This window comes from Eptatretus burgeri, chromosome 4 (genome assembly GCF_056783735.1).
Source record: "Eptatretus burgeri isolate ZD-2024b chromosome 4, Ebu_testis_v1, whole genome shotgun sequence".
Taxonomy (NCBI): domain Eukaryota; kingdom Metazoa; phylum Chordata; class Myxini; order Myxiniformes; family Myxinidae; genus Eptatretus; species Eptatretus burgeri.
The window spans coordinates 51675874-51703815 of NC_140964.1; the positions used below are offsets into that span (position 1 = coordinate 51675874).

At 42.1% G+C, this 27942-nt stretch overlaps 2 protein-coding genes across 12 annotated transcripts in view; both read left to right on the plus strand.

Annotated features, from left to right (window-relative positions):
• The window catches only part of LOC147028049 (uncharacterized), a 250584-nt gene that overhangs the window by 171466 nt on the left and 51176 nt on the right, over positions 1–27942 (plus strand). The window lies entirely within an intron of this gene.
• Positions 1–27942, plus strand: part of USP40 (ubiquitin specific peptidase 40) — a 131982-nt gene that overhangs the window by 33355 nt on the left and 70685 nt on the right. For all 11 annotated transcript variants that reach the window (XR_015057397.1, XM_085878033.1, XM_085878025.1 and 8 more), the window contains 2 exons: positions 18792–18905; positions 25621–25785. Coding sequence is in view for 10 of the 11 variants with exons in the window: in XM_085878033.1 (XP_085734159.1) it covers positions 18792–18905; positions 25621–25785 (279 nt within the window). In the remaining variant the exon portion in view is untranslated. The remainder of the gene's footprint in view (positions 1–18791; positions 18906–25620; positions 25786–27942) is intronic.

Genomic DNA, 27942 nt, shown 5'->3' on the forward strand with positions numbered 1-27942 from the left:
CGCCTGATTTCTCCTTCCTGCTTCATTCGTTCTTCCTTCATTACTCTTTCTTGCATCTCATTCTGCAATCTCGTCATTTCTTTCAACTGACTGATTTCTTTCTCCTGTCTCATTCGTTGTTCTTTGTATTTTTTATTCCACTGTCTCTCTTGTTCCTCATTCTGCAATCTCCTTATTTCTTTCAACTGACTTTCTTTCTCCTGTATTATTCCTTGTTCTTTCAGTACTCTTTCTTGTTCCTCATTCTTTAATCTGGCCTTCGCTTCCAGCTGTTCGATCTGTACAGTGTGGTTTCTTAACGTTTCATTCTCTGTTGGCGTTCTTTCTTCTTTCACCATCCTCAACTCGTTTTGTAATTCCGTCTCTTTGTTTTGGTGTTTCTGTAATTCAGAAGCTTTCTTTTCTAATTCTTTTCTCATTTTCGCACACTCCGACCTTGCTTTGGCTTCTAATTGTTCGATCTTTTTAGTGTGGTCCCTTAACGTTTCCAGCTCGTCTTGTAATTCCCTTTCTTTGGCTTCGTGCTCCAGTATCTCATCAACTTTTTTCCATTTTTCCTCACTCTGTTCATCCCTTTCCTTGCACATCTCATCCCTTTCCCTGCTCACCTCCTCATACGCCAACCATGCTCTTCTCCTCATTTCGTCCATCTCACCCCATTTCTCTCTCATCTCGCTATACTCCAACCTTGCCTTTTCTTTCAATTGTTTCTGATATTCCCGTTCTCTTTTTACCTTCTCCTCCAGTTGCTTTACCTCCAAATTGTTCTCCTTTTGTTTCTTGGCCTGTCTTGACTTGTCCAATAGTTCTTTCTTTAATTGTTTTACTTCCAGCTCGTGTTTCTGTTTTTCTTTTTCGAGCTCGGTCCTCCATTCTTCCTTCAATTCTTTCCAATGTCCGGCGTAGGCACGCTTAACCTCGCCTGCCATGCCCACGTGGTTTGAAACGGTTGTTGGGAGCACTCGCTTCGTGTCGTGCCATTCGCAGCGCCATAAATAGCCACTCGCTCCGTGCTGCGCTGAGGTGTGATCGTGCCACCATTATGCGACTCAGCCTGCCGACAAAGTCCGTGCTCAGGATATGGGGTTGAGCTTCACAACGGATTGTAATTACAAGTTCCGTCCTGGGCCATGGATTCTTCATTAAAAGACATTTCCATTTCTACCCCTGGCACCCGCTCGCCTTGAAACGCCATCTTATTTCTCGTAACGGGATTAATTAAAAAACCTCGTAATTTGGAGGGAACGGGGGGGGGGGGGTCGTTTTGCTGCACCCCTGGTCCGTTCCCGTGAATTTGGCTTGGAGACGGGAGAGTTTGTTTCCCGCTCACTGACACCAGTGTTGCGAATTCGCGCCCACCGGCGTGCGATCGACCACGTAACTCGAATCACACGCAAAGAAGGAACAAAAATCACACGCAACCGCATACGTCGGCCACCCGAGGAACGAGCGGACACGGCCGTCCGACCGTCGAACCTCCAACCTCCGGGCGACCGCGTACTGTCACTCGACCCTTGGTTCGTTACACTCGCCGACGAAGACCCCGTGACACGCACGGGAACCCGACCGTCGGCCGAGTGCAGCACGGAGTGCCGCACGACCACCGGTAAAACTGCTCGGACACGTCGGGCAAAGATACGACGTGAAACGCGGCACGGAGCCACTCGGCACACAAGCTCGCTCACGACGAAGACGACCGTCACGACTGCTGCCCCATTCACGGAGAAGACCCGACCGACAAAAAGCAACGGAGGGACTCCGGACGAGGGGCAGCAGCGACATCGCCAGTGAATCGCGTCGACGACGAACAACCGCTCGCCGAACTCCCAACCGCCGCGCAGCCGCGCAGCTCTCAAACACACAGTTTGTGGTACGTTCGAGGACCATGACCAACCGAACGAGTGTTCTACCTCGTCACAAGACGTGCTGACGGAAACGTAAAGGCCATCGAAACGTACGTACGCGCGAAGCGCACGGATCCGCCCGAGCATGCGACGGAAGCTCCGCTGCTCCGCTGCTCCGCCGAGCGCACGCTCCGCAGACCGAGACAAGGCCCACGGCAAACACGACGGGAATCATGATCGTAAAGCCGACCGTGTGCGACACTCTCCCTCTCTCCGGGATAGATGGTTTCAATCGCAAAGCCGCTCGTGTCCCACACCTCAAATCACACATCGCGTCACGCCGCCCTTTTGCTCGAACTCTCAACGAGCTGTTTTTGTTGCTTGCACCACTCAAGCATGTGTGCACGCATGCACGTACACACACTCGTGCATCTTGCATCTTGCATCTCGCATCTTGCATCTTGCATCTCGCATCTCCCTCACTAACGTGCAAACGAAGGACGATCGTGGCCGGCACCACCGTGTTCGAAGAGATTATCCACTTGCGCGGTCGTTACAACATCGACTGCGTGACGGTCGAGTGATTGAAATTTTTTCAACACTCGCAAAACTTCGACGAAAATACGCTATATATCTAAAGCACCGCAAACATATTTGGCTACACAAACACAAACGCACGCGCACACACACGCGCACGCGCTCGCACACACGCACACACACACACACACACACACACACACACACACACACACACACACACACACACACACACACACACAAACACTTACACCGAAGATGGAATTTATTTTTTTTTATTTTTTTTATTTTATGTTTTTTTTTTTGTTTTTTTTTTAAACCCACCTTGTTGTGATCTTCCAAGGATTCTACCCGGCCGATTGTGAAATCCTATTTGACTTCAGTCAGAGTTTAAAGTTTGTCCGATTTGGTTGCATAATCCTGCTGAAAACCCATTGACACTGATAAATCGACCTGTTATCCACACAAGTCTTACCTGGTGAAACAATTCATTGTCTAATTATCCATCATACAATTCTCACCCCCGTACGGCGAACTTAAGAATCCCCATTGATTGCAATATTAATCCCCATTGATTGCAATACACCGCCGTGAGTCGTTCCAAAACGATGCTTCACGAAACACCGACGATCAAAAGGTCAAAGGTGTCTTGGCCAGAAACGACAGACAATTCAACTTATGGCAGGAAAAAAAAAAAAAAAAAAAAAAAAAATAATAATAATAATAATAATAATAATAAAAAATTACATTTATAAAACTTCATTTGTTACAATCTAAATACATTAAAATAAATTCTCCCACCCCTCCCACGCTAACCCTAACCCAAAGTGACATAACTTATGGAAGCGAAAATTTGCAACTGTCGTCCTACATGATGTGTGCGTTCGTCGTAAAAATTATGGCGTCATGAGTCACATGGAATTGTGCCCTCCGGTGGACAAAATCGGTTCTCACCCCTTGTGTGTGTGTGTGTGTTTGACCTTTTTTCCCTTGTGTGTGTTTGACGGCTTCTTGGAGTCTCTTGCACTGGTTATTTTCCATATTAACCAACCAGGTGCATGATGATTTTCGATAGTACTGCACTCTATGTGTTTTCATTGCCGCGTTTATCAGCTTTGGAATTAACATTGGCATTGTGCTATGTGGTGCACGATTTGAGGTGACACATCGTGTGTTTGCGTGTGTCTCGTGTGTGTGTGTGTGTGTGTGTGTGTGTGTGTGTGTGTGTGTGTGTGTGTGTGTGTGTGTGTGTGTGTGTGTTGCTGTTGCTGTTGCTGTTGCTGTTGCTGTTGCTGTTGCTGTTGCTGTTGCTGTTGCTGTTGCTGTTGCTATTTTGCGTGTTAGGGTCAGGTGCTTGATGTGCGTGTGCGCTAGGGTTAGGGTAAGTGAGTACATTTTAGAGTTAGGGCATCTATATGTGTTCTGGTTACCGTTAGTGTGTATGTGTGTTCGGGTTTGCTTTAGTGTTAGGGTAAAGCTGTTAGGGTTTTTATGTGTGTTTGGGGTTAGGGGTTAGGGTTTGGTTTAGGGTTAGGGTTAAGGTTAGGGTTTAGCGTTAGGCGATTTGTTAGGGTTAGGGTTAGAGCTGTTAGGATTAGCGTGGGAGGGGTGGGAGAATTTATTTTAATGTTTTCTAAATTGTAACAAATGGAGTTTTAGAAATGTAATTTTTTTTCACGCTAAAAGTTGAATTGCCTGTCCTTTCTGGCCAAGAGACTTTTGCCCTAAATGTCGACCAATGCATCGGTGTGCAGCGGTGTGACCTGAGGTGATGACAGCGCATCTTTGTCTCGAAATGTACGAAGTGGCTTGTCGTTTAAAGGACACGTCTACAGTCTGGGTTGATAGCACCCACCACACGCCATGAAAGTATAAAATACTTTTAAATGTAAAATTGTTTCAGTGCAGGTACCTGAGGAAGTATAGATTCTCAGTGGCTTGTGCTACTTGGAACTGGCCAAGTATGGAGTTGCAATAAAACTCTCTGATGTGATGTCGAAGCGAATTGAATGGGATTGGTGTAACTGTCTAATTATCCACCATACACTTCTCACCCTCGCATGGCGAACTTAAGAATCCCCATTGATTGCAATATTAATTGCTTCTATTTCATCAATTCTTACTTTTAGTTAACAATCAATTGTTTCACACGGGAAGTCTTGTGTGGACAACAGGTCGGTTTATCCGTGTCAATGGGTTTTAGGCAGGATTTTGTAACCAAATCGGACCAACGTTAAACTCTGCCTGAAGTCAAATAGCATTCCACAATCGCCCAGGTAGAATCCTTCAAAGATCACAACAAGGTGGTTTAAAAACAAACAAACAAACAAACAAACAAACAAACAAACAAACAAAAAAGCATCAAAAAAAAAATTCCATCTCAGGTGTAAATGTGTGTGTGCGTGTGCGCGTGCGTGCGCGTGTGCGTGCGCGTGCGCGTGCGTGTGCGTGTGCGTGTGTGTGTGTGTGTGTGTGTGTGTGTGTGTGTGTGTGTAACTGCGTGTGTGTGTGTGTAACTGCGTGTGTGTGTGTGTGTGTGTAACTGCGTGTGTGTGTGTGTGTGTGTGTGTGTGTGTGTGTGTGTAACTGCGCGTGTGTGTGTGTGTGTGTGTAACTGCGTGTGTGTGTGTGTGTGTGTAACTGCGTGTGTGTGTGTAACTGCGTGTGTGTGTGTAACTGCGTGTGTGTGTGTGTGTGTGTGTGTGTGTGTGTGTGTGTGTGTGTGTGTGTGTGTGTGTGTGTGTTTGACGGTCGCATTTACCGCCTTTCGAATTAACATTGGAATTCTGCTCTCCGGCGGACAATCTCGGTTACTGCACCGTTTTCGTGTTTGACGGCTTGTTCGAGTCTCCTGCACTGCTGACTTGTTAGATTTCCCATGTGGTGGACGATTTTCGGTCCTACTACCTTTGTGTCTGTGTTTGACATGCCGCATTTACGGCCTTTTGAATTAACATTGGAATTGTGCCCTCCTGTGGACGAAATCGGTTACTACATCCTTTGTGTGTGTTTGACGGCTTCTTGGAGTCTCTTGCACTGGTTATTTTCCATATCAACCATCCAGGTGGATGATGATTTTAGATAGTACTGCACCCTTTATGTTTTTATTGCCGCATTTACCAGCTTTGGAATTAACATTGGAATTCTGCTATGCGGTGGACGATTTTAGGTTACACATCGTGTGTTTTTGTGTGCGTGTGCGTCGTGCGTCGTGTGTCGTGTGTGTGTGTGTGTGTGTGTGTGTGTGTGTGTGTGTGTGTGTGTGTGTGTGTGTGTGTGTGTGTGTGTGTGTGTGTGTGTGTGTGTGTGTGTGTGTCTGTGTGTGCGCGCGCGCGCGTGTGTGTGTGCGTGTCGCGTGTGCGTGTGCGTGTGCGTATGTGTGTGTTGTTGCTATTTTGCGTGTTAGGGTTAGGGGGTTTATGTGCGTGTGCGCTAGGGTTAGGGTTAGTGTGTATATTTTAGAGTTAGGCTGTGTATGTGTGTTATGGTGAGCCTTGGTGTGTATGTGTGTTAGCGTTAGGTTTAGTGTTCGGGTAAAGGTGTAAGGTTTTTATGTGTGGTTAGGGTTAGGGTTAGGGTTAGGGTTAGGGTTAGGGTTAGGGTTAGGGGTTAGGGGTTAGGGTTGTTAGGGTTAGCTGTTAGGGTTAGGGTTAGCTGTTAGGGTTAGGGTTAGGGTTAGCTGTTAGGGTTAGGGTTAGGGTTAGCTGTTAGGGTTAGGGTTAGGGTTTGGGTTAGGGTTAGGGTTAGCCCACCGGACGGACAATTCAGTCGTGACCCTTTCGGAACAACGCCGGGAGCTAGTCACGGGTGGGGGTTTCACCTCACCACAATTGTGTCAATCGGCCACCCGTGTAGGATCGGGTTGTTCGCCAAACTCGACCTACCTAAGTACCTACGTGGATGGTTAATCGGGCGATCGTACCTCGCCATAGGTCGACTCCGGACACGAACCGCTTCAGCGGCTCGTTCCGTACTACAGGGATAACCGCGCGGAGTTATCGTCGACCTTGACGGTTCAGATTAGTTCCCAGGAACTTCCACCCACCACCAATCCCTTACGTGATGCAAGATGGAAATTCAAACAAAGGAAAGGACGCAGCAAAACGGGCAACAATTCAACAAGCCACACTTTATTGCGCGACACACAGAAGCACGTATATTACAGCAAAAGAAAAATGCACAGAAAACGAAATAAACAAAAGCAAGGACACAATGCAGAGCTACAACCGACTATAATTATTATTTACACGAGCACAGGAACACTTATACGATTCCACTTGGCAGACTGGTGCCACACACACACATTTACACAAAAACCCCAAAAGAAAAGGAAGTCGCGACTTCCCTGGGCGCGTTGAGTCCTTCTCCCGCGCGTTGCTCGCGTCGTCCGCCCGACAGCTCGGACAGGGCTCTTGGGGGAATGGACGGGGCTCGTTCGGCGCTACTTCCCGCGCTCGTGCACGGGGTCCCAGGGCCCGCGCGAGGATCGCCGAACAGGGCAGGAACCACGAGCTCGCGACCCGAACCAGAAGGCTTACTTCGAACTCCACACAACTCCGAACCAACCGAGCAACCAACCAAAAAACCCCCGAACCAACTCGTTCGTCCCTTTTGTAGGGGCCGGCTCCGCCCATTCGCCCCGCCCCGTTTTCGGCTCCACCCTCCTTCTGGAAGGTTCCCGAAAAGGGGCGTTCCCTCACCCCGACCGCCTCACGCTGTTCATCCACCAATCGGCGGCGAGCTGCCCTTCCCCCTTCCTTCACACTAAGCATGGGGAAAAATGGCGGGAAAAGCCCACAAGCATCGTTGGTGGTTTTTGTTCTTCCGCGGAGATCGTGACCGCACGGTGCTTATTGAATGGCGAGTGGTGAAGATGTGGTAGCGTAGGTGGTGGAGGTGGTGTGGTTGTAGTGTGGTTGGCGCTGTGGTGGGGATGGCATGGTTGTTGAGATGCTGTTTGTTTTAAATAAAAGATAGAACAGAAAAATGGCTCACTGAAGGATCGCAGCCCGAATGGATCACATAAATTCCCTCTATACAACGGGTGTGGGCTAACTACACATGGACTTATCGAGATATCTCACCTGAGGACCCTTTATGGTGTAATGCGGGTTTCCACAACCGTAACACTATATATATATATATATATATATATATATATATATACATATATATATATACATATATATATATATATATATATATACATATATATATATACATATATATATATACATATATATACATATATATACATATATATATATACATATATATATATATATATACATATATATATATATATATATATATATATATATATATGCACTAGCAGGGATACCCGTGCTCGCACAGGAATCCCGTGGATGACGGCGGGTCTGAAGGAGTATATGTCACAATTAATTGTAAAATTGTAGAGGCTGCCACCATTATTTTTTTTTTCATCACCACTATAATATTATATTTTCCTCGCCATATTTTATATGCAGAAGACTCGAGTTCAAAAATGTTAAGATTTATTGCCGCATCAGATAAAAAACCACAATGCCTCGACAATGTGAGGCTGGTTTCATGTCATCATTTGCGACTTAATTAATTCTCATTCTCTAGCAAATTCCGTTGGTCCCATGCCAATCGGCTGAACTTGAAAAATTAACGTTACGCATTCAGGTGATGACGTCATAATTCGGAAACCGGGAAGTCATTGTCTTAATTGACTGTAGCATTATTTTTTCATTCGATTGCAAATGGCGTTGGCTGGGCAATATATATATATATATATATATATATATATATATATATATATATATATATATATGTGTATATATGTATATATATATGTGTATATATGTGTATATATATGTATATATATGTGTATATATGTGTATATATATGTATATATATGTGTATATATGTATATATATATATGTATATATATATGTATATGTGTATATATGTATATATATATATGTATATATATATGTATGTATATATATATATATGTATATATATATATGTATATATATATATATATATGTATATGTATATATATGTATATATATATATATATATATATATGTATATATGTATATATATGTATATATATATATATATATATGTATGTATATGTATATATATATATATATATGTATATATATATATATATATATATATGTATGTATATGTATATATGTATGTATGTATGTATGTATATGTATATATATATATATGTATATATATATATATATATATATATATATGTATATGTATATATATATATATATATATATATATATATATATATATATATATATATATATATATATATATATATATATATACATACACAGTGGGGAGAACAAGTATTTGATACACTGCCGATTTTTGCAGATTTTCCCACTTTCAAAGCACGTAGAGGTCTGTAATTTTTTGTCATAGGTACACTTCAACTGTGAAAGATGGAATCTAAAACAAAAATCCTGAAAATCGCATTGTATGGTTTTTAAATAATTAATTTGCATTTTATTGCATGAAATAAGTATTTGATCACCTCCCAACCAGAAAGAATTACGGCTCTCACAGACCTGTTAGTTTTGTCTTTAAGAAGCCCTCCCATTCTCCACTCATTACCTGTATTAACTGCACCTGTTTGAACTCGTTATCTGCATAAAAGACAGCTGTCCACATTCAATCAATCAGACTCCAACCTCTCCACAATGGGCAAGACCAGAGAGTTGTCGAAGGACATCAGGGACAAAATTGTAGACTTGCACAAGGCTGGGTTGGGCTTCAGGACAATAGGCAAGCAGCATGGTGAGAAGGCAACAACTGTTGGTGCAATTATTGGAAATGGAAGAAGTTCAAGATAACAGTCAATCTCCCTCGGTCTGGGGCTCCATGCAAGATCTCACCTCGTGGAGCCTCAATGATCATGAGAAAGGTGAGGGATCAGCCCAGAACTACACGGCAGGACCTTGTCAATGACCTGAAGAGAGCTGGGACCACAGTATCAAATAAAACCAGAAGTAACACACTACGCCATCATGGATTAAAATCCTGCAGCGCACGCAAGGTCCCTCTGCTCAAGCCAGCGCATGTCCAGGCCCGTCTGAAGTTTGCCAATGACCATCTGGATGCTCCAGAGAAGGAATGGGAGAAGGTCATGTGGTCTTATGAGACCAAAATAGAGCTTTTTGGTTTAAACTCCACTCCCCGTGTTTGGAGGAAGAAGAAGTATGAGTACAACCCCAAGAACATCATCCCACCTGTGAAGCATGGAGGTGGAAACATCATTCTTTGGGGATGCTTTTCTGCAAAGGGGATAGGACGACTGCACCGTATTGAGGGGAGGATGGATGGGGTCATGTATCGCGAGATCTTGGCCAATGACCTCCTTCCCTCAACAAGAGCATTGAAGATGGGGCGTGCCTGGGTCTTCCAGCATGACAACGACCCGAAACACACAGCCAGGGCAACTAAGGAGTGGCTCCGTAAGAAGCATCTCAAGGTTCTGGAGTGGCCAAGCCAGTCTACAGGCCTGAACCCAATAGAAAATCTTTGGAGGGAGCTGAAAGCCTGTGTTTCCCAGCGACAGCCCCGAAACCTGAAGGATCTGGAGAAGATCTGTATGGAGGAGTGTGCCAAAATCCCTGCTGCAGTCTGTGCAAACCTGGTTTAGAACTACAGGAAATGTCTGATCTCTGTAATTGCAAACAAAGGTTTCTGTACCAAATATTAAGTTCTGTTTTTCTGATGTATCAAATACTTATTTCATGCAATAAAATGCAAATTAATTATTTAAAAATCAAACAATGTTATTTTCAGGATTTTTGTTTTAGATTCCGTCTTTCACAATTGAAGTGTACTGATGATAAAAATTAAAGACCTCTACGTGCTTTGGAAGTGGGAAAACCTGCAAAATCGGCAGTGTATCAAATACTTGTTCTCCCATATGTATATGTATATGTGTATATATATATATATATATATATATATATATATATATATATATATATATATATATATATATATATATATATATATATATATCGGGGTGGTCCAAAAACAGCAAAAAAAAAATATAAAATTCAGATGTTGTCTCCACAAGCCTTAAATTATTCCATTATGATTCAATAACGCGCATAAAAAAAAATTTAAGTTGATCAGAGGTGATTTTGAGGTTGCTCCATATGACGACTTAGTTTCATGAGCTGGTTAAATTAGGGTATGGTCAGGTACAATTACGGGTACTTCTGGATGTCCGAGGTGGAAATGGAGTGCATTTTCGAACTCTATGGGGTCGATTTATTCAAAGAAATGACTGCACCGACATTGAATTCACTACCATTTCGAAAATATGACCTAAAACAAGATTTATAATTACTGGAGTTGAGTAACTAATCCTCCTCATTTCGATATTTTCTAATCTATAATTAATTTGTTGTCCATCTAAACATTAAGAGTAAATCGACCCCACTGAGTTCGAAAATGCAGTCCATTTTCACCTTGGAAGTTCAGAAGTGTACGGATTAGCATCTCACCATACGGGACATTTTCACAAAAGCGGGTCAGGTAACGGTAAAGACTGTCCGAGAATTTTTATCAAGCATATATTGCCCAGTCAGTGCAGAGGTCTTATGGTGATCCTGTGTTGCTGACATCATTTGAACATTTTTCTAGGGCTTATAAGGGGTTCAAGCACAATTTCGAGAATGTCAAAGTTGATTTTTGAGTTTGTTCTTTACCGTTACCTGACCCGCTTTTGTGAAAATGACCCATACCCTATTTTTTCAATCAATGGAATTACAAACTATTAGAATATTTCGTCGCATTTACCAAATACCACTATCATCTCCGCCTCTATTGCTGTCTCCACTCCCGCCTGAACTTATTTCTCGCCGGCCCAACATCCAGTGTTTTAAATTCAATGATTCACGAAAAATGTTAGTTATTTATTTAGTTGTTATTATATTAAATTAGGGTATGGTGAGATGCGAATCCGTACACTTCTGAACTTCCGAGGTGAAAATGGACTGCATTTTCGAACTCAGTGGGTCGATTTACTCTTAGAAATGTTTAGACGGACAACAAATTAATTATAGATTAGAAAATATCAAAATGAGTAGGATTAGTTACTCAACTCCAGTAATGATAAATCTTGTTTCAGGTCATATTTTCGAAATGGTAGTGAATTCAATGTCGGTGCAGTCATTTCTTAGAGTAAATCGACGCCATAGAGTTCGAAAATGCACTCCATTTCCACCTCGGGCATCCAGAAGTACCCGTAATCGTACCTGACCGTACCCTAATTTATTCAAGTCATGAGACAAAAAGTGGTCATATGGAGCGACCTCTAAATCACCTCCGATCAACCTAACAAATTTTATGCACGTTATTGGATCATATTAGATTAATTTGAAGGTTGTGGAGCAACATTCTATTTTTTTCGACTTTTTTGAACCACCCAAATGTATATGTATATGTATATATATACATATATATATGTATATATATATATATATATTTGTGTGTACATATATATATATATATATATATATATATATATATATATATATATATATATATATATATATATATATATATATATATATATGTACATATATATATGTATATATATGTATATATATATATGTATATATATATATATATATATATATATATATATATATATATATGTATATGTATATATATATATGTATATATATATATATATATATATATATATGTATATATATATATATATATATATATATATATATATATATATATATGTATATATATATATATATATATATATATATGTATATATATATATGTATATATATATGTATATATATGTATGTATATATATATATATATATATATATATATATATATATATATATGTATATATATATATATATATATGTACATATATATATGTATATATATATATATATATATATATATATATATATATATATATATATATATATATATATATATGTATATATATATGTATATATATACGTATATATATATATATATATATATATATATATATATATATATATATATATATATATATATATATATATATATATATATATATATATATATATATATATATATATATATATATATGTATATATATATATATATATATATGTATATATATATATATATATATATATATATATATACGTATATATATATATATATATATATATATAAGTGTATATATATACGTATATATATATACATATATATATACATATATATATATATATATATATATATATATATATATATATATATATATATATATACATGTATATATATATATATATATGCAGAAGACGAGGCGTAAGTCGTCACCATCGGGACCGAGAAAAAAGTGACGACTTAGAAATGTGACGACTTACGCGTATGCGAACATTCATGATGACTGTGGGGTGAAGGATGAAGTCGCGAGTGGCCTGGACACGTGTGAGAGCCGGCTATTGTACTAAAAGGAAAACGCAATCCTCGGGGCATAGGTGGGGGTGAGTTGGTGAGTTGGAAAGTGATCAAGCAAAGATGGAATTCATGAATCAGTTTATCGAAAGTAAAGATAATGAACAACTCTGTAAGACAACTCGTATACCATCGGTGATGGTATGGTGACAAATTACATAACACACAGTCATCGTGGTGATGATTACCAATCAATGCCCATGTGTAAGTGAGTGCGGTAATGTACAAAACAAGCCAAGATAAAACCATGATCGGACTTCAACACTAAGCTCGATCGATCCTTTACTTCTTCGCGAAGTAATCCGTTATGTTTGAATGCCTCAAACTCTTGGGCATCTGGTGCATGAGAAAGGATTCAAACCGGTCATTGTATTCCATGATGTTGGCTGGGCAATCCTCCACCGAAGGACAGTATCGGCCGAATATTTGGCCGAATCGGCCGAAACCGAATATTTGGCTGAGCCGACATTTGCCGAAACCAGATGATGAGCACGTCATCGACATCTTCAAAGGACACACATTTCACGCATTTCACACTTCCCACCGGCCTCACGATCTTCTCCACTTGTCCAAACATCGTGCCCTTATTCTTCAAGATATCGTTCAATGCCTGCCTTTTGATGTCCAACTTCTCAGCTATATCTGTTTTCTTCATCAGTGGATGTGCCTCACAAAACTGGATAATGTCGTATTTTTCTTGGTAGGTTTTAGTTGTAAGCTTACGCTTAGTCGCCATTGTCCTGCCTGCAGTGCGATCAACGTGTGTACGCAGTTATAAATAGCCCATCACTGGCGGTGTACACCAATGAGCGAGCATCACGATTCCATGAAATCGGGCTTCTCACGAGGCAGCAGTTCCGTGTGACGAGTTAGGAGTGGTAATTTACTTGAGTTTCCATTAGGTGGGAATGGACAACATCTGACGACTTAGACGAAGTGACGACTTAGAGAAGACGACTTACAGAGGGATGACCCTTTATTCAAAGGGATTTAACATGAGATAAATTCGGGACTTTTTGACGCTGCCGACTTAGGCGAAGTGACGAGTTACACGTTGCCGACTTACACCTAGTCTACTGTATATACATATATTCTCGTCCCAACCTTACCCGTCTCCATTGCGGGCCCAACAGCCGTTGCACTCCCTCTCATCGGTTCGTTTGCTCTGCCACGTGGTGCCGCCATGATGCCTCTTACGCCCGTCCTCATTGCCTCTTGCCCTGACTGGAGATTCAACTCCATGCTCTGCATCTCACCCCGCTGCGTTTGTATATCGTCCCTCAGTCGGTTTTCCATGTTTTGCGCATTTGCATTCATTTCTTGCATGTTCGCTTTCATCCCTTTCATTTCGTTTCCCATCGCTTGCATCATCCAAATTATTTGTTCGATGCCCGATGGCTCTTGAGAAGCCCATCCACCACGATCAGTCGCGGTTTCGCTGGGGACCAAGGGGGAAATTAGACGGAGGGGGCGCTCTTGCGCCGCCGCCACCCCCCCTGCGCCCATTGCAACCTCTGGGTCTGGTTATGGGGGGTGTTCCTGCATGGGGGTGGTGTCCTGGACCATGGGTTAGTCTACCACTACATCTACCTCGCTACCCACCTGCTTCAGTTTGTCTTGGCTTGCCATGTCACGTGTTGGGAGGATAATTTAAAACGCTCGTAATTTGGGGGAAACGGGGGTGGGGGTGGGGAGTGGGTTCGCTCCCTATACTCCTGATCGGAATCCGTGAATTTTGTGGAGACTGAGGGGTTCGAATCCCGCTCCTGAACACCAAGTTGTTCTGAACACCAACACGCTCCTGAACACCAACACGATCTAGATTCTGGGTATCGGCTGCGAGCACGACCGTGAGGTGGAGCAGTAGGGTCGACTCTACCAAACACCCGGAATCTCGATCATACCTTTCGGAAAACTCCAAGGGTACCGGTCCCTTACCAGACCGTGAATCGTCAATAATTCCACCACGTGGTGCAGGGTTACTTGCCGATCTTCAAAATACCTAGAGATCCACGTGGCGAGTTACCGAGTATTCACACCCTCGACGCACTCGTACAAGTCGAGCCGTTAGCGTGCCCGACCCGTGCACAACCCGAGCGGATGGTTGCCGAAGTCCTGTCGGTCCAAATGTACATTTACAGCGACAACAGCCTTTGTAATTCACCAGCACGCGCCATGCTTAGCCAATGGAAGAAACACAGCAACGAACTGATACATTTAACAAATGGGGTATTTATTCACAGTAATTGGGGAAACGAGGGAAGCACGTGAGGGCAGAGTTATCATGACTAATGGAGAATGCATATTTACACACAAGCACTTAAACAATTTGTACTTACAGATGGGCCCACACACAGATGCACACCCAAAAGAAACGGACCCAAAATGGTCTTTATTATCCCTTCAGGTCGGAGGGAAGTCGAGCTGAGGGACGAGAACGTGGCAGGCTACCTGGCCGCGAGTGCGTGGCTCGACGTCCGCACCTTCCCGTAGTACCAGTCAGCCAAGAACGGACCAGGGCAGCCAGACGCAGACCATGCCAACCACGAGATGAGCCGAGAACCAGAGCACGCCACCGACGAGATGCCTTTTGCCCAGCCTCGAGAGATGCGTTTTGAATGGGCACGAATTCTTCCTCTCTCGCTTGAGCAGATCCACCCGATTATTTGCTCTCCGTTCCTTTTATCACTCTCGGGCGCGGTCCGCTCAGGCGTGGCCCACTCTCGGGCGCAGTCCTCTCAGGCGTGGCCCGCTCTCTCTGGGTGGGATACGACACATTCCCTTATTTGGCGCGCTGCCAAGCGAACCGGTTCATGACCATATTTGGGAATGGTATTCCATCCACGAACGAATTCCGATCACACCCGCATACCAGCGAGCGTGCGGGGAATGCCGGGAGCAAAGGGTTGTCGCTGTGAGAGCGAAGATGACGTTGTTGTTGTCGTTGTGGATGTCGTAGCCGGAGTTGTGAGTGATGTAAAAATCCTAACTATCAAAATAACTCACAGCGCATGTACATTTATTCACCCACTTGCTGAAACCCCGTCACAGACGGATTCCGTTCATTCAACCACCCTCACCAGCTCACACACACTTGAGGGACATGGACTGGACAGGGTGTGCTTGCCCCCACCTACTCATCCCCCGCCCCTGCCCCAATCAATTTGCTTACCCCGGCCCCGCCTCTTCACTCCCCGCCCCCCCGTCTCTTGATTCCCCGCCCCACTTGCCCCCGGGCCCCCACCCCCTGTCCACCCCCTCACACTCAACTCCGCCTCATTCAACCCAGCCCCCGCCCCATTTCCCCATCTTCCGCTTTCAATTTGCTTACCTTGCCCCCCACCTCTTCACTCCCTGCCCCCGCCTCTTCACTCCTCGCCCCCGCCTCTTCACTCCTCGCCCCCGCCTCTTCACTCCTCACCCCCGCCTCTTCACTCCTCGCCCCCATCTCAACAAAAAGTGTTTATTCTGCTTCAGAGTTGAAAGTTGACTATTGCCACTGTGTGCGATGCACTCTTACAGATACGAAGTTTCTTACAGTCCAGGTCACAGTACCAAGAAAAACGTGACCCGACCGCTAGGAGGAGCACACAATTGGTCCTTCAGTTTTAATATATAGAAGAAAGAAGATACAGTAGACGCCACTTTATAAATCCACGGTTATAAAATCCAGCCGCTGATTGTGACCAAAATGAGTTGGAACGGAATTTTACATAGAGAAATTCGCCGTTTAATAAATCCACCTGCTTGGCACGTGCGCGGTCTCAACCTAAGCTTGATGTAGTATGTGCTGCCACAGAGTGAAAAAAACAAAAAAACCAACAACAGCAACTGGTGACTGACTTCGAATCCCGCCGCAGCTCGAATCCCTCCGACCCCTAATCCCAATAGCCAAGGGAAGAAAGCGACGACGAACCCGAGCCGATGCCAACAGTGGCAGAGATGCGGACGGCACTCGCCAAATTGGACAGGGGAATGCAGCTCTCAGGTTTTGCCCATCCCGATTTCCGCCACATGACGGATTCAATACAGGAACATTTGCGCAAAACCTTCCCTCCCAAGCAGGCGACCTTGGAGAGATTCTTTTGAACAATCCCCTTGTCACCGTTTGATAAATCAATGTTTTTGTAGCATAATGCAGTGTTTAACAACATTCGCTTTTTGTCTTATGTATCCAGTAGGTGGCTGAAAATAGGTTCTCCGCTTAATAAATCCAGCCGGTTAATAAATCCAAACGGCGTGGTCCCATGGTGGATTTATAAAGCGGTGTCTACTGTACAATGTTTCTTGATGCATTTTTTGTGTCAAATTCACATTCTGAGGTAGTCACCATGTGCAGAAGAGGATTTTACATTGCAGACGCTATTTTCGAGGAGTGGAATTAGTTATTACACCTCTCAGCAGTAACGTTCTGACGACGGACGTAATGGCGTCAGCGAATAACCGATGTCATGACGTCCTGACACCTCTCAGCGGTGACATCACACGTCACCATGTAAACGAATGTAAAACGAAAAGTGTTTATTCTGCTTCAGAGTTGAAGTTTGAAAATTGCCACTATGTGCGATGCACTCTTCCAGGTACGAAGTTTCTTTCAGTCCAGGTCACAGTACCGAGAAAAACGTGACGCGACCGCTAGGAGGAGCACAAAATTGGTCCTTCAGTATTAATATATAGATTAAACGAGGGACGGGGACCTTAACTAAAAAACACATATTTACCGATATAACTGTTCTATAGGACCTGTTTGTTGAGTGCTCATGGCTTCCAGATTCGTAACAGTATTTCAGCAGCGGTGAAAACTGCCAATGAAAGGAAGGCTCAACTCCGGGCTCAAAAATAATTGGAAAGACATAACAAAGAGTTGGGGAAACAAATTAGTGAAAGTGGTGTAATTGTAGATTTTGCTGAAACACTTGAAAGTCTGCCTGATAAAGCGAGATTGTTAGTTGGAGATATGCTTTCTTCCATCACACAAGCAGGTGTAAAATTAACTAAAAGGGGTAATGGGGTATATCTCTCATAAATTAATGGGCATTGATGAGTGCTTTAAAGAATTTGGAAATAATACACCATCAAATTTAGAATTGATCAAATATTGTAAAAAATAAAAAATTCATAATGTGGTTATTTGGATGAGAGATGAATTAACAAACGTGTCTAAACATACAAAGAATATTATGAACTTAGAAGATAATAATGGGAACGGTTCTCATTGGGTTTGTATTTTTAATAGTTCAGACAAATATTTTGATAGTTTTGGTCTTCCACCACCTGTTGAAGTAATAAAATTCTTACAGAATGGTGTTTATCAATTGTGAAGTGAAGGTGAAGAACGTATCGATAAATAGTATTTGTTATATTATTATTATTATTATTATTATTATATTGGACTCGTGCCCGTGTGGTAGTAGCCTTCTTGGCCCACCTATGATGGGCAATATGCTGCAGCACATTCTTGGGAATGCACTTTATAATTTTTGAAAGAAATTTTGTTGATCACAACATATACTTCATATCATAATTTTGAGGTTCCATTATATTATTCAGAAGAAGAAAAAGGGTGATGATTTGTAATACTGGCTTCCACCAAAGGTGGCTAAAAGCTATTATATATATACACACACACACACACACACACACACACACACACACACACACACACACACACACACACACACACCCACACACACACACACACACACACACACACACACACACACACACACACACACACACACACACACACACACACACACACACACACACACACACACACACGTATATATAGTCATATCCTCATCTGCTCCAGACCATTATAGATATATGGCGGCAGAATAACCTGTGATTTATATATGTTGCTTCCGATGGACCCCGGTGTGTGACCCCTCCTAGGTACGTGTAATTCCACTGCAGCTACAGCGCATTTTCTCAACACTTTTACTGCTGGATCAGGAAGCAGCCAGCACGACGAGCCTTACGGACAGCTTTGGATGGACTGACAACCAGGTATAGCATTCAACAATGGCTCAGTTATTAGTCCCCTACTGGTTTCACCGAAGGGACTATAGGTTTGCTCCGTCTATCCGTTTGTCCATCTGTCCGTCCCACCTGTGGTTTTTCATATTTTTTTTTCCCATACTCTTCAACATATTCAACTGAAACTTAGTACATGGCTTTATTATGATAAGTTGCAGGGCATTTCGTTAATTTTTCAGTTATGCCCTTTTTGGACTTAGAAAATATCACATCGTATTGAAAAATATCAACAAGAAAAAAAATCTTAGAAAATTACTTAGAAACAAAGACAAAACGTAAACTAGAGGGGGAGCACTCGGTAGAGTGCAAAACTTCTGCCGCCAATACTGCGAGGTCACTCAAGTGAACCTGATATCCTATTCATTCAATTTGACATCAACAGTGCTCACAGAGTTATAGTTTGCAACTTTCCCTTTTACTTTTAACTTTTACATACTCAATTCATTCGTCATAACTAGATTCCTTGAGACAGAAATTGATTTGACGTGGGTATATCCACCTAAAGTTCCAAAATCAGCTGCAATTATAAATTTGGCATGTTTTTTGTTGGAAATCACTGATAACATGTAGAAATGCAAAAAAAAATAAAAAATTAAAAAATTTTTTCAAAATGGCCACCATAGCAGCCATATTGGATTTTGGACCATGTCCAAAATCTAATGGCATGATCCTTGGACCATACCTAATCCCCCCACCAAGTTTCGTTGAAATCCGTCGGAGTTTTTCTGTAATACTGTTCACAAACAAACAAACAAACAAACAGAAAGGGGTGAAAACAGTAACCTCCGATCTTCGATGGCGGAGGTTAAAAATATCAGAGAACATTTATTGCAAAGCAATTCTAATTCTTGTTGTAGTTGTTAATTGCTTTGTTCATTTTTTTCCTCTTTATAATTCCCATTATTTTTTTGGTCTTTTAACAAAACATTGAAATTTCTAATGACTTTTCCAGATGTATATTTGTGTACAATTCCATAGGTATATTTGTGGACAATTATTCCTATATGTGTGTACAATTATTCCTCTTTGTTTACAATTATTTCTCTTCAACTTTCAAACCTATTACAACTGCTATTACTACTTTTTAATGGCCCCAATTATTCCAACGTTGTGGGGTCTGCCAGAAAATGCTTTTGACCCAAGTCTTTCACAAACTAGCTGTCCAGGCCTGACATTTGACTTATTTTGGCAGGAGTTTGTAATTGGTTGACGGTGCCGACGATGACTCACCTACTCCAAAGGATCTTTAAACGTTCAAAAACGACCAATGCTGACAAATGGGCCCTCGGGATTTACATCCGTATTGATACCCCTCCCTGCCCTTGAAACACCAGGGTGCCAATTTATAGCTGGGTCCAGATTCAAACCCAGGCGAGACAGCTGAAAGGCGAGTGCACGTACCTCGAGAATCTAGACCATCCTGTCAACCCGTTCCTCTTCAACTTACAAGCATACTTATTTTTATTTTGTTCTTCTGAAAACTTATTTTGTGTTTAACCTCATTTATTTGATAATTTCATGTTTCTTTATTGTTTTTCTTGCATTGACCCAATAAAGCTTTTGGTGCATTCATATTGCATTAGCCACGATGGAATGGATCGTAAATCCTAAAGAAACCCTTGGCTGCTCACCCTCTCAAAGCTCAGCCTGATGTCCCACCTGCATTGATTTGTCTCCATAATCTCCCTGTGTCCATTATCTCATCCTCCACACTTCAGTTTAAAAAAAAAAAAAATAGGCTGCTTATCACTGCCGAGTTGTCACCCATGCACATTCACGATCTCTTCTACACATACTGATTATTTCCCATTTTGTTCCTCTCCTGGCTATTGTTACTCATTTTTCTGTTATTCCTCCTTTGCTGTCTCTGATAGTTTGTACGTGTTGCTGTTTGATCCTGGGGAGTAATTGCTGAATTATATCTGTCCGGGTTCTTCCCGACATCGTTGTTCTTTGTTCCTTTCACATTTTTTATTTTTTTTTTCACAATTCTCTTTATTCATTCTAGTTCTTCTTTTTTCTTCTCTTTCATGTCTTTTTCCTATCTATTCTTCTCTTTCCTTATCTATCTTTCTAAGGAGAAGTGAATTCTCGCAGAATTTTTTTATGTAAGGCTCACTTGGCTGTGCCTGGATGGGTTTGAGGGTAGTTCGTGGAGTAGCGGCTGAACCCGAATCTATCTCCAGATGACTCCATCTTTGCTCTTTACTTCTTTGGGTTCCTTATTGGTCTTGCATTTAATCTGTATATGTCCACCCCCCCACCCTGGCCCCCTCCAATGCCCTGTGCTAGTTTGTAAAATTGCTGCCCTTTACCGTTCTCTTTTACCTTTGAGGTAACATGTTGCTGCATGTTCCCTCAGTGCTGTCTTAACACACAAGTCTTATACTTTTCATCATAGCAAGAGAGTCTTATTTGCTGATAACATCTTGGTCTTGACCTCACCCTTGTTTTTAATTTTTAGAGGAGCATGAGTGAAAGTCTTCTGCATGAGTACGGAAACCTGTATTTTTCTAACAACTCATTCGGAGGTTTCCGTATTTTTGTCGTCAGAAAAACCTGCCGTGATTATAGGGAAATCCAATGCTATTCTGAAATGCTGATTTGTTTCTTAACCCATTCCATCCAGATGAGGTGCAATGTTAACTCATCATGACCAACAATTATGTGAATTAATCCCATGGTAGTTTTATTTTGAGGTATTTTTGTGGAGGCTCGCCAGGTACAAAAGCTTGCAAGTCTGATTAGATGTCCACCAGGCAGGAGAAAGTCTGTCTTTGTCAGTAAATATGGAAATAGCGTCCATTGTTGGATTTTTCCCGTTCTTTCCCATGTGCTTCACGGAAAATACTGGTGGTGGTCGTATGGCAGCTTCGCTGCCAGGGTAGCTATCATTTCTTGAAGCGTGACTGTGTCGCTGATGCAGTGCCCCTCTACCAGTACACACACTGGAACTGGTACTCATTTTGCCGACCTTGGAAGAATGACAGGCTGAGTCAACCCCCTGGTGTATTAATTCAGCAGCTGACGGGCTTGAACTCAGGACCCTAGGATCCCAAGCCGCCACTCTAACCACTGAGCCAACACCAGGCTATGGAAAATACTGAAGTGCTGTCTTTACATTGTATGAAATAAAGACTTGATTCTGCTGCAAAACCTGATATTGTCTGTTGGTCGCGGTGAAGTTTGTGATCACTTCGATATGAGGCCAATAAATCTTCACAAGGAACTGACATAGGAGGAGGCCATTTGGCCCTTCGTACCTGTGCTGCACAACCACCACATTAAATAAATCCATCAGGCTCTCAACTCGGTTTGACTGGGAGGAGGAGTGGGGATGAGAAAGGTGTGGCAGGCACAGGGACTCGTGTTATAAATGCAAATAAAATCAATATTTTAAAACTCATTTGTTCATTACAACTTGCAACTTTCCCTTGTGTACATCACATGTGGCATTGTGTATGTTTACTGACCCTCTGCTGGAGGGGGTGAGAATTCAATCCACTGGTCTCTTCCATTAAAGCCACACCAAAATGGTTTTTCACGTGCTGAGTCTGCGATGGTCGGTCACCATAATCCATACGTGTTCTTACAGAATAAGTTTATTATAAGAAGGCACGTGACGACGAAAACTGAGAATCCCGGTTCAAAAGATAGCCGGACATGAAAACGGGCCGACAAATAAATAAAGTACACTCATGATCTGATATAACGAAAACCCACTTTATACAGGAAATATAATCAAATAAAAATGGCCTTGAGCGCACAACGGAGGGTGCCAGGCGAGGTGTTTTGGGCAGACATTATGGCATTAACGAGTATTATTCGCCAAGTAAAAAAAATGACCAGAAAACATAAGGGGGTAGTGAATGCTCTGGTTTATACAAGAGCAAGGGTGATTTCATTATACCGCTCCATTATGTGACGCGTGACTCCCCCCCCCCACCTCCCCTTATGAAACACTCGTATTAAAAGTCCTGGAAAGGTCTGTGGTATTCAGTATTCACCTCTTTTACAACAACGAAATGCTGCACCAACTAAATGAAAATAATCTTCCCAGCAATGGATGTTCAGGTGAAATAAAAAAAATTCTTCCACAAATTTCACTTTCATTTGTATTACTTTTTTTGTTACGATTTGGACCCCAAAACACCCCAAAACTGCATATATTGACATCAATTTATCAAAAATTCCCGGGAGGGCATTCCCTCGAATCCCCTTAGTAAGGACCCGTTTTGCTCGTTACTTTCCTTTTTTCAAAAGTTCTGCAGTTTGACTCATGCAGGAGAGAGACTCATGGAAGAGCAGAGCAAGGTCGGACTGATGGTGGGACAAACGTCAAGGCAGTGAACGGACAGGATAAGAGGAAAGGGAGGATGCAAGGAAACACTGAAACAAGCAAATAAGATGGTTTGTTAAAGCCTCTGTCACACCTTGACATTTTAGCCAGCGTATGGCAAGGTATCAAAATGTATGTAAAACGCTGGTGTACGCTGAACTATTGATGTTTTTTTCCAGTTTTGACGTATTCATAACGAGTTGGACGTATGCATAACTTATTAGTAACGTACACAGAACGTTTCAATCACATATAGATAACTTGTACCAACGAATGCTGAGCGTGTTGTCGGCATTCACAACCTATGCCCAACGATAGTCTAACTTATGCATAGCGCACAGCAGCGTATTGCTGACGATCACATGGCATAGCCTATTAAAAGGCTGTGGCTTGACGATTGAAATCGTAACCGCACTAGACATCGAAGTGTCAAGCCACTGTCACACCTTGACGATTTAGCCAGCGTATGCCGACGTATGAAAAATTTGTCTAAAACGCTGGCACACGTCGAATACGTTATGGGTAAGTTTTGTATACGTTAAGAGCATGCTGGCATACGTCGTAGTACGTCGACAAATTTTCAGCATGTTGAAAATTTCTCGACGTACTCGGCGTATGACATACATTCCGCATACGCTGGCCATAAGTTGAAGGCACGTTACGTGATCGTTGATACACGTCGACACACATTACTTGTAAGTTACTCATAAGTTGAAACACGTCGAGGTAATGTTTAGCGTCAGTGTTCCAGACTCCCTGGTTTTTTTTTTTTTTTTTTTTTTTTTTCCTTCGGTATGACTGTGATGTTGACACTTCGATTTCTACTGCGGTTATGATTTAAATTGTTGAGCTGCAGCCTATTAATTATATTATAATATAACCGCACTAGAAATCGAAGTGTCAACATCACCGTCATACCGAAGACGGAAAAAAAAAAAAAACCAGGGAGTCTAGAACACTGATGCTAACCATTACCTCGACGTGTTTCGACTTATGAGTAACTTACAAGTAACGTGTGTCGCCGTTTGTCAACGATCGCGTAACGTGCCTACAACACGTTACTCATAGGTTAGAAATAAGTTTTGGGTATGCTAAACATTACCTCGACGTGTTTCGACTTAAGAGTAACTTACAAGTAACGTGTGTCAACGATCGCGTAACGTGCCTACAACTTTGGCCAGCGTTATGCGGAACGTGTGAGTCATACGCTGGCATACGTGGAAAAATTTCAAGCATGGAAAATTTGTCTAACAGCTCTGCGTACTACGATGTATGCCAGCATATTACGACGTATGCCAGCGTGCTCTTAACGTATACAAAACTTACCCATACGTATTCGACGTGTGCCAGCGTTTCAGACAAATTTTTCATATGTCAGCATACGTTGGCTAAATCATCAAGGTGTGACAGGGCTTTAAGGAAAAGTTAATGGGGGTGATAAAGATTATGGGACAAAACTTAGGATGACAACCTAAAACTTCAACCAACATGTTTCCGTCCACAACAAGACAAAGGCCTCCTTAAATTCCTGTTGAGTGTTTATTGTCGTAGTTCTGCTTATGTTCCATTAGTTTCTCATTTTAAACTAAAAGGAACTCTTTTAAAACGATTCATATATTCAATAAAAATGTGTACAAAGCAATCTTGTTATATGTCATCTCTCAGCACAGTTCAAATGATTCAATAATAGTCAAAAGAGTGAAACTAAACAAGCCTTCCATATGGTGTAAACATTTACAGCTCCATTGCACCAGGACAGGATCTGGTTTCTTTTATATCTATGGTGATGAGTTTTGGTGTTCAAAGTAGAGGGTCCTGTGGTTTTGGAAGCAAGCTTGACTATTCATAAATAAATAAAATAAGAGTTCCCTTACAAAGAACTTCAATGCAGGAGGATGCCATTAGGCCCATCAAAGCCTGTGCTGTGATTGCCAACCTATGGTTAGTTGTCCTTGCTTTATCCTGTTAAAATCCTGAGCGCCGAGAAAGGAAGCGGCACATACCATTGTTAAAGCCTTTGTTACAACTCAGCCGAGGTTCAAACTGCTGACCTCCCAGATTCGAATTGGACGCTGTAACTATTACGCTACAGAGTCTGGTGGACCACATTTGTGAGGTCGTTTGTCCAGATCTTGGTTGCGAAGAAGTTTCACATGCAATTACATTGTGTTTGTAGTGTCATCTCTGTACGTCTAGCTCGCAATGTTTACCTCATCATCACTGTTCCAGCAGGCAGAGGGGGTTTTTAAAAACGATTCAATACCCTCAAACACACATTCGATGTCTAAAAACAACAATTCTAAAATATGCGCAATACAATGGATTCTGCCCCTTCTTGAACTGTAGGAGCTTCACCAGCACGATGTGCAAGAGTTAAATCGCATCCTGTGTGGAGCGATTGAGAGGTCTCTCGTCGGAACATCGAGCAGCGACCTCATCGACCGGCTCTACCGAGGCACGATCCGCATCATCATTACGTGTTGTGAATGTGGAAATGTCCGGGAACTTGAGGCAAGTCTTGTTTGCACCTGGTTTATACCGATTAGTCAATCCAATCAAATATAAAGGATGATGTCACTTATGATTTAATGTGCTGTGTAAACGAAGCAGTGCTTTGCATTGCTTTCCAGTACCCGATATATTTTGTAATGTCAAACATTATAGAGGTTACCACATAAGCTCTGCAATTTAAACTCATTTTGGCTTGCTGATAATGCCTGAAGGTAAAAACCATAGACTCCTATAGAGAAGGACTGGAACCTCACGATCTCGGGGTTTGTAACTTGAGTCTGAAGGATTAACTTGAGTCCGGGGCTAAAATGACTTCTAGAAGGGCGAGAGACATGATCTCGGGATCCGAATAGGGGTTTTTGAGGACGGCGAGTTCAATAGTGTCATTTTCAACACCATCTGAGGTCATCTTCAAGGTCAAAAGGTCATATTTCAAGGTCAGATTACTGAATTTTGATATTTTTTGCCCGTTTTTGTGTCTAACTCATAAACGGTGAGAGATGGCTGATTGTAATAAGATGCAAGTGTGTAGAGCTGTCAAACTTTAATATTTATTGTCATATATCGTATTACATAAACATTATATGTATGTCACAACACTATACCTATTACAAATATGTCTATGTCTATCACGAGTTGGGGAGCTTTTCTTTCCTCCTGAGGCATCCCAAAGCTTTTTCTTTGTCACTTACATTGAGGCACACGAGCTTCCTCATTTCACCTTCCTTCTGTCGCAGCTGCATCTTATGTTCAAACCTCTTGATCGTCGCCGATTTGATACTGATACGATGATTTTTCGCAATGCAGCTTCACAACATATCACCCAGTACATGCAAAATGATTCGTCGATCCAGCTTAATCATTCTACCATCAACAAAAAAGGTAAAACAGATGCTTGCTGGTAGTCAGCAGGACTCCAACCTCAAAACCTTGTTCGACCAGCTGAAACCACAGCAGCGTTTGGTCAATTTAATGTTTGATCAGGTAAAGCTGGTCGAGACATTGCGATTTTCAGGAGGGCATGTTGTAGGGTTTGCTCAAAATGCAGCAGCGGGTGGTGAACACGAAATGCTTCCTTCACATGCTATGGTTGTTGAAGTTGCCTGCCATTTCGGTGGTCCACGCTATATTCTACATATTTTGCCCTGCAAAAAACTAACTGCCGATCAGCTGACGGAACTCCTTATCGAAACTGCATCAGCTGTAGTTGGTGCTGGCGGTACTGTGATTTCTTTGATATGTGACAATTGCAATACCAACCGCAGTGTTTATTCAAAACTTGGAGGACCAGGAAGTTGCCAAGTGCTGTCAATTCAAGAGCAATCTATGTTCTTAGTGCACGACTATGTGCACATCATCCAAAAATTTCGCAACAACTGGATTACTGTTGCTGGCAAGACACTCTCATTTGTCGTCGATGGTAATGAGTACAAAGCTTACTGGAGTGATATTCAGGTTTATGAGATCGACCGGGCTACTCCTATTCGCTTAACCAAGCTGACGCACACCGCCGTTTTCCCCAAGCCCCTTCAACGCCAGAGCGTACCATTGGTATGCTAAGTGTTTAATGACAAGACTGTCGCTGCTTTAAAGACTTTCAAGGATTCACTGGGCATCAGCGAAGGCACAATCATCCTCACCCAGATAATGAGTGAGTGGTTCAAGATGATGAACGTGAAAGACCGTTTCTCAGTTATCCATCTGCACGACGAATCCAGACAGCCTTGGACAGCAGACTGTACAAGTTTCACTAGGCTGGAGCAGGCCTGCCAAATTATATCTACCTGCGCATGGCAAGGAGGTGGTGGTCGTAAGCTGAAGCTAACTCAGCAAACTGCTGAAGCCTTCACTGTGTCCACACGTAATAATGTGGATGCTGCCAAATTGTTTCTGGCAGAGAAAGACTTTGACTACGTTCTTCCTGCTATATTTGCAGATGAAGCCTTGGAAAAGTTTTTTCGGTCAAGCCAAGCAAAGAAGTGGTGGAAACTTGTACATTGATGTAGTTCACATTATGGCTGCAGCGAAGATTGTAAATTTGCAAACACTCATAAAGCATGACATTATGCCTGCATCTAGTTCTCATGTGATTGATTGCGACAAGAATTGTACCACTTCCATAAATCCAGATGAGCGAAGTGAACTCATTGACGAGAT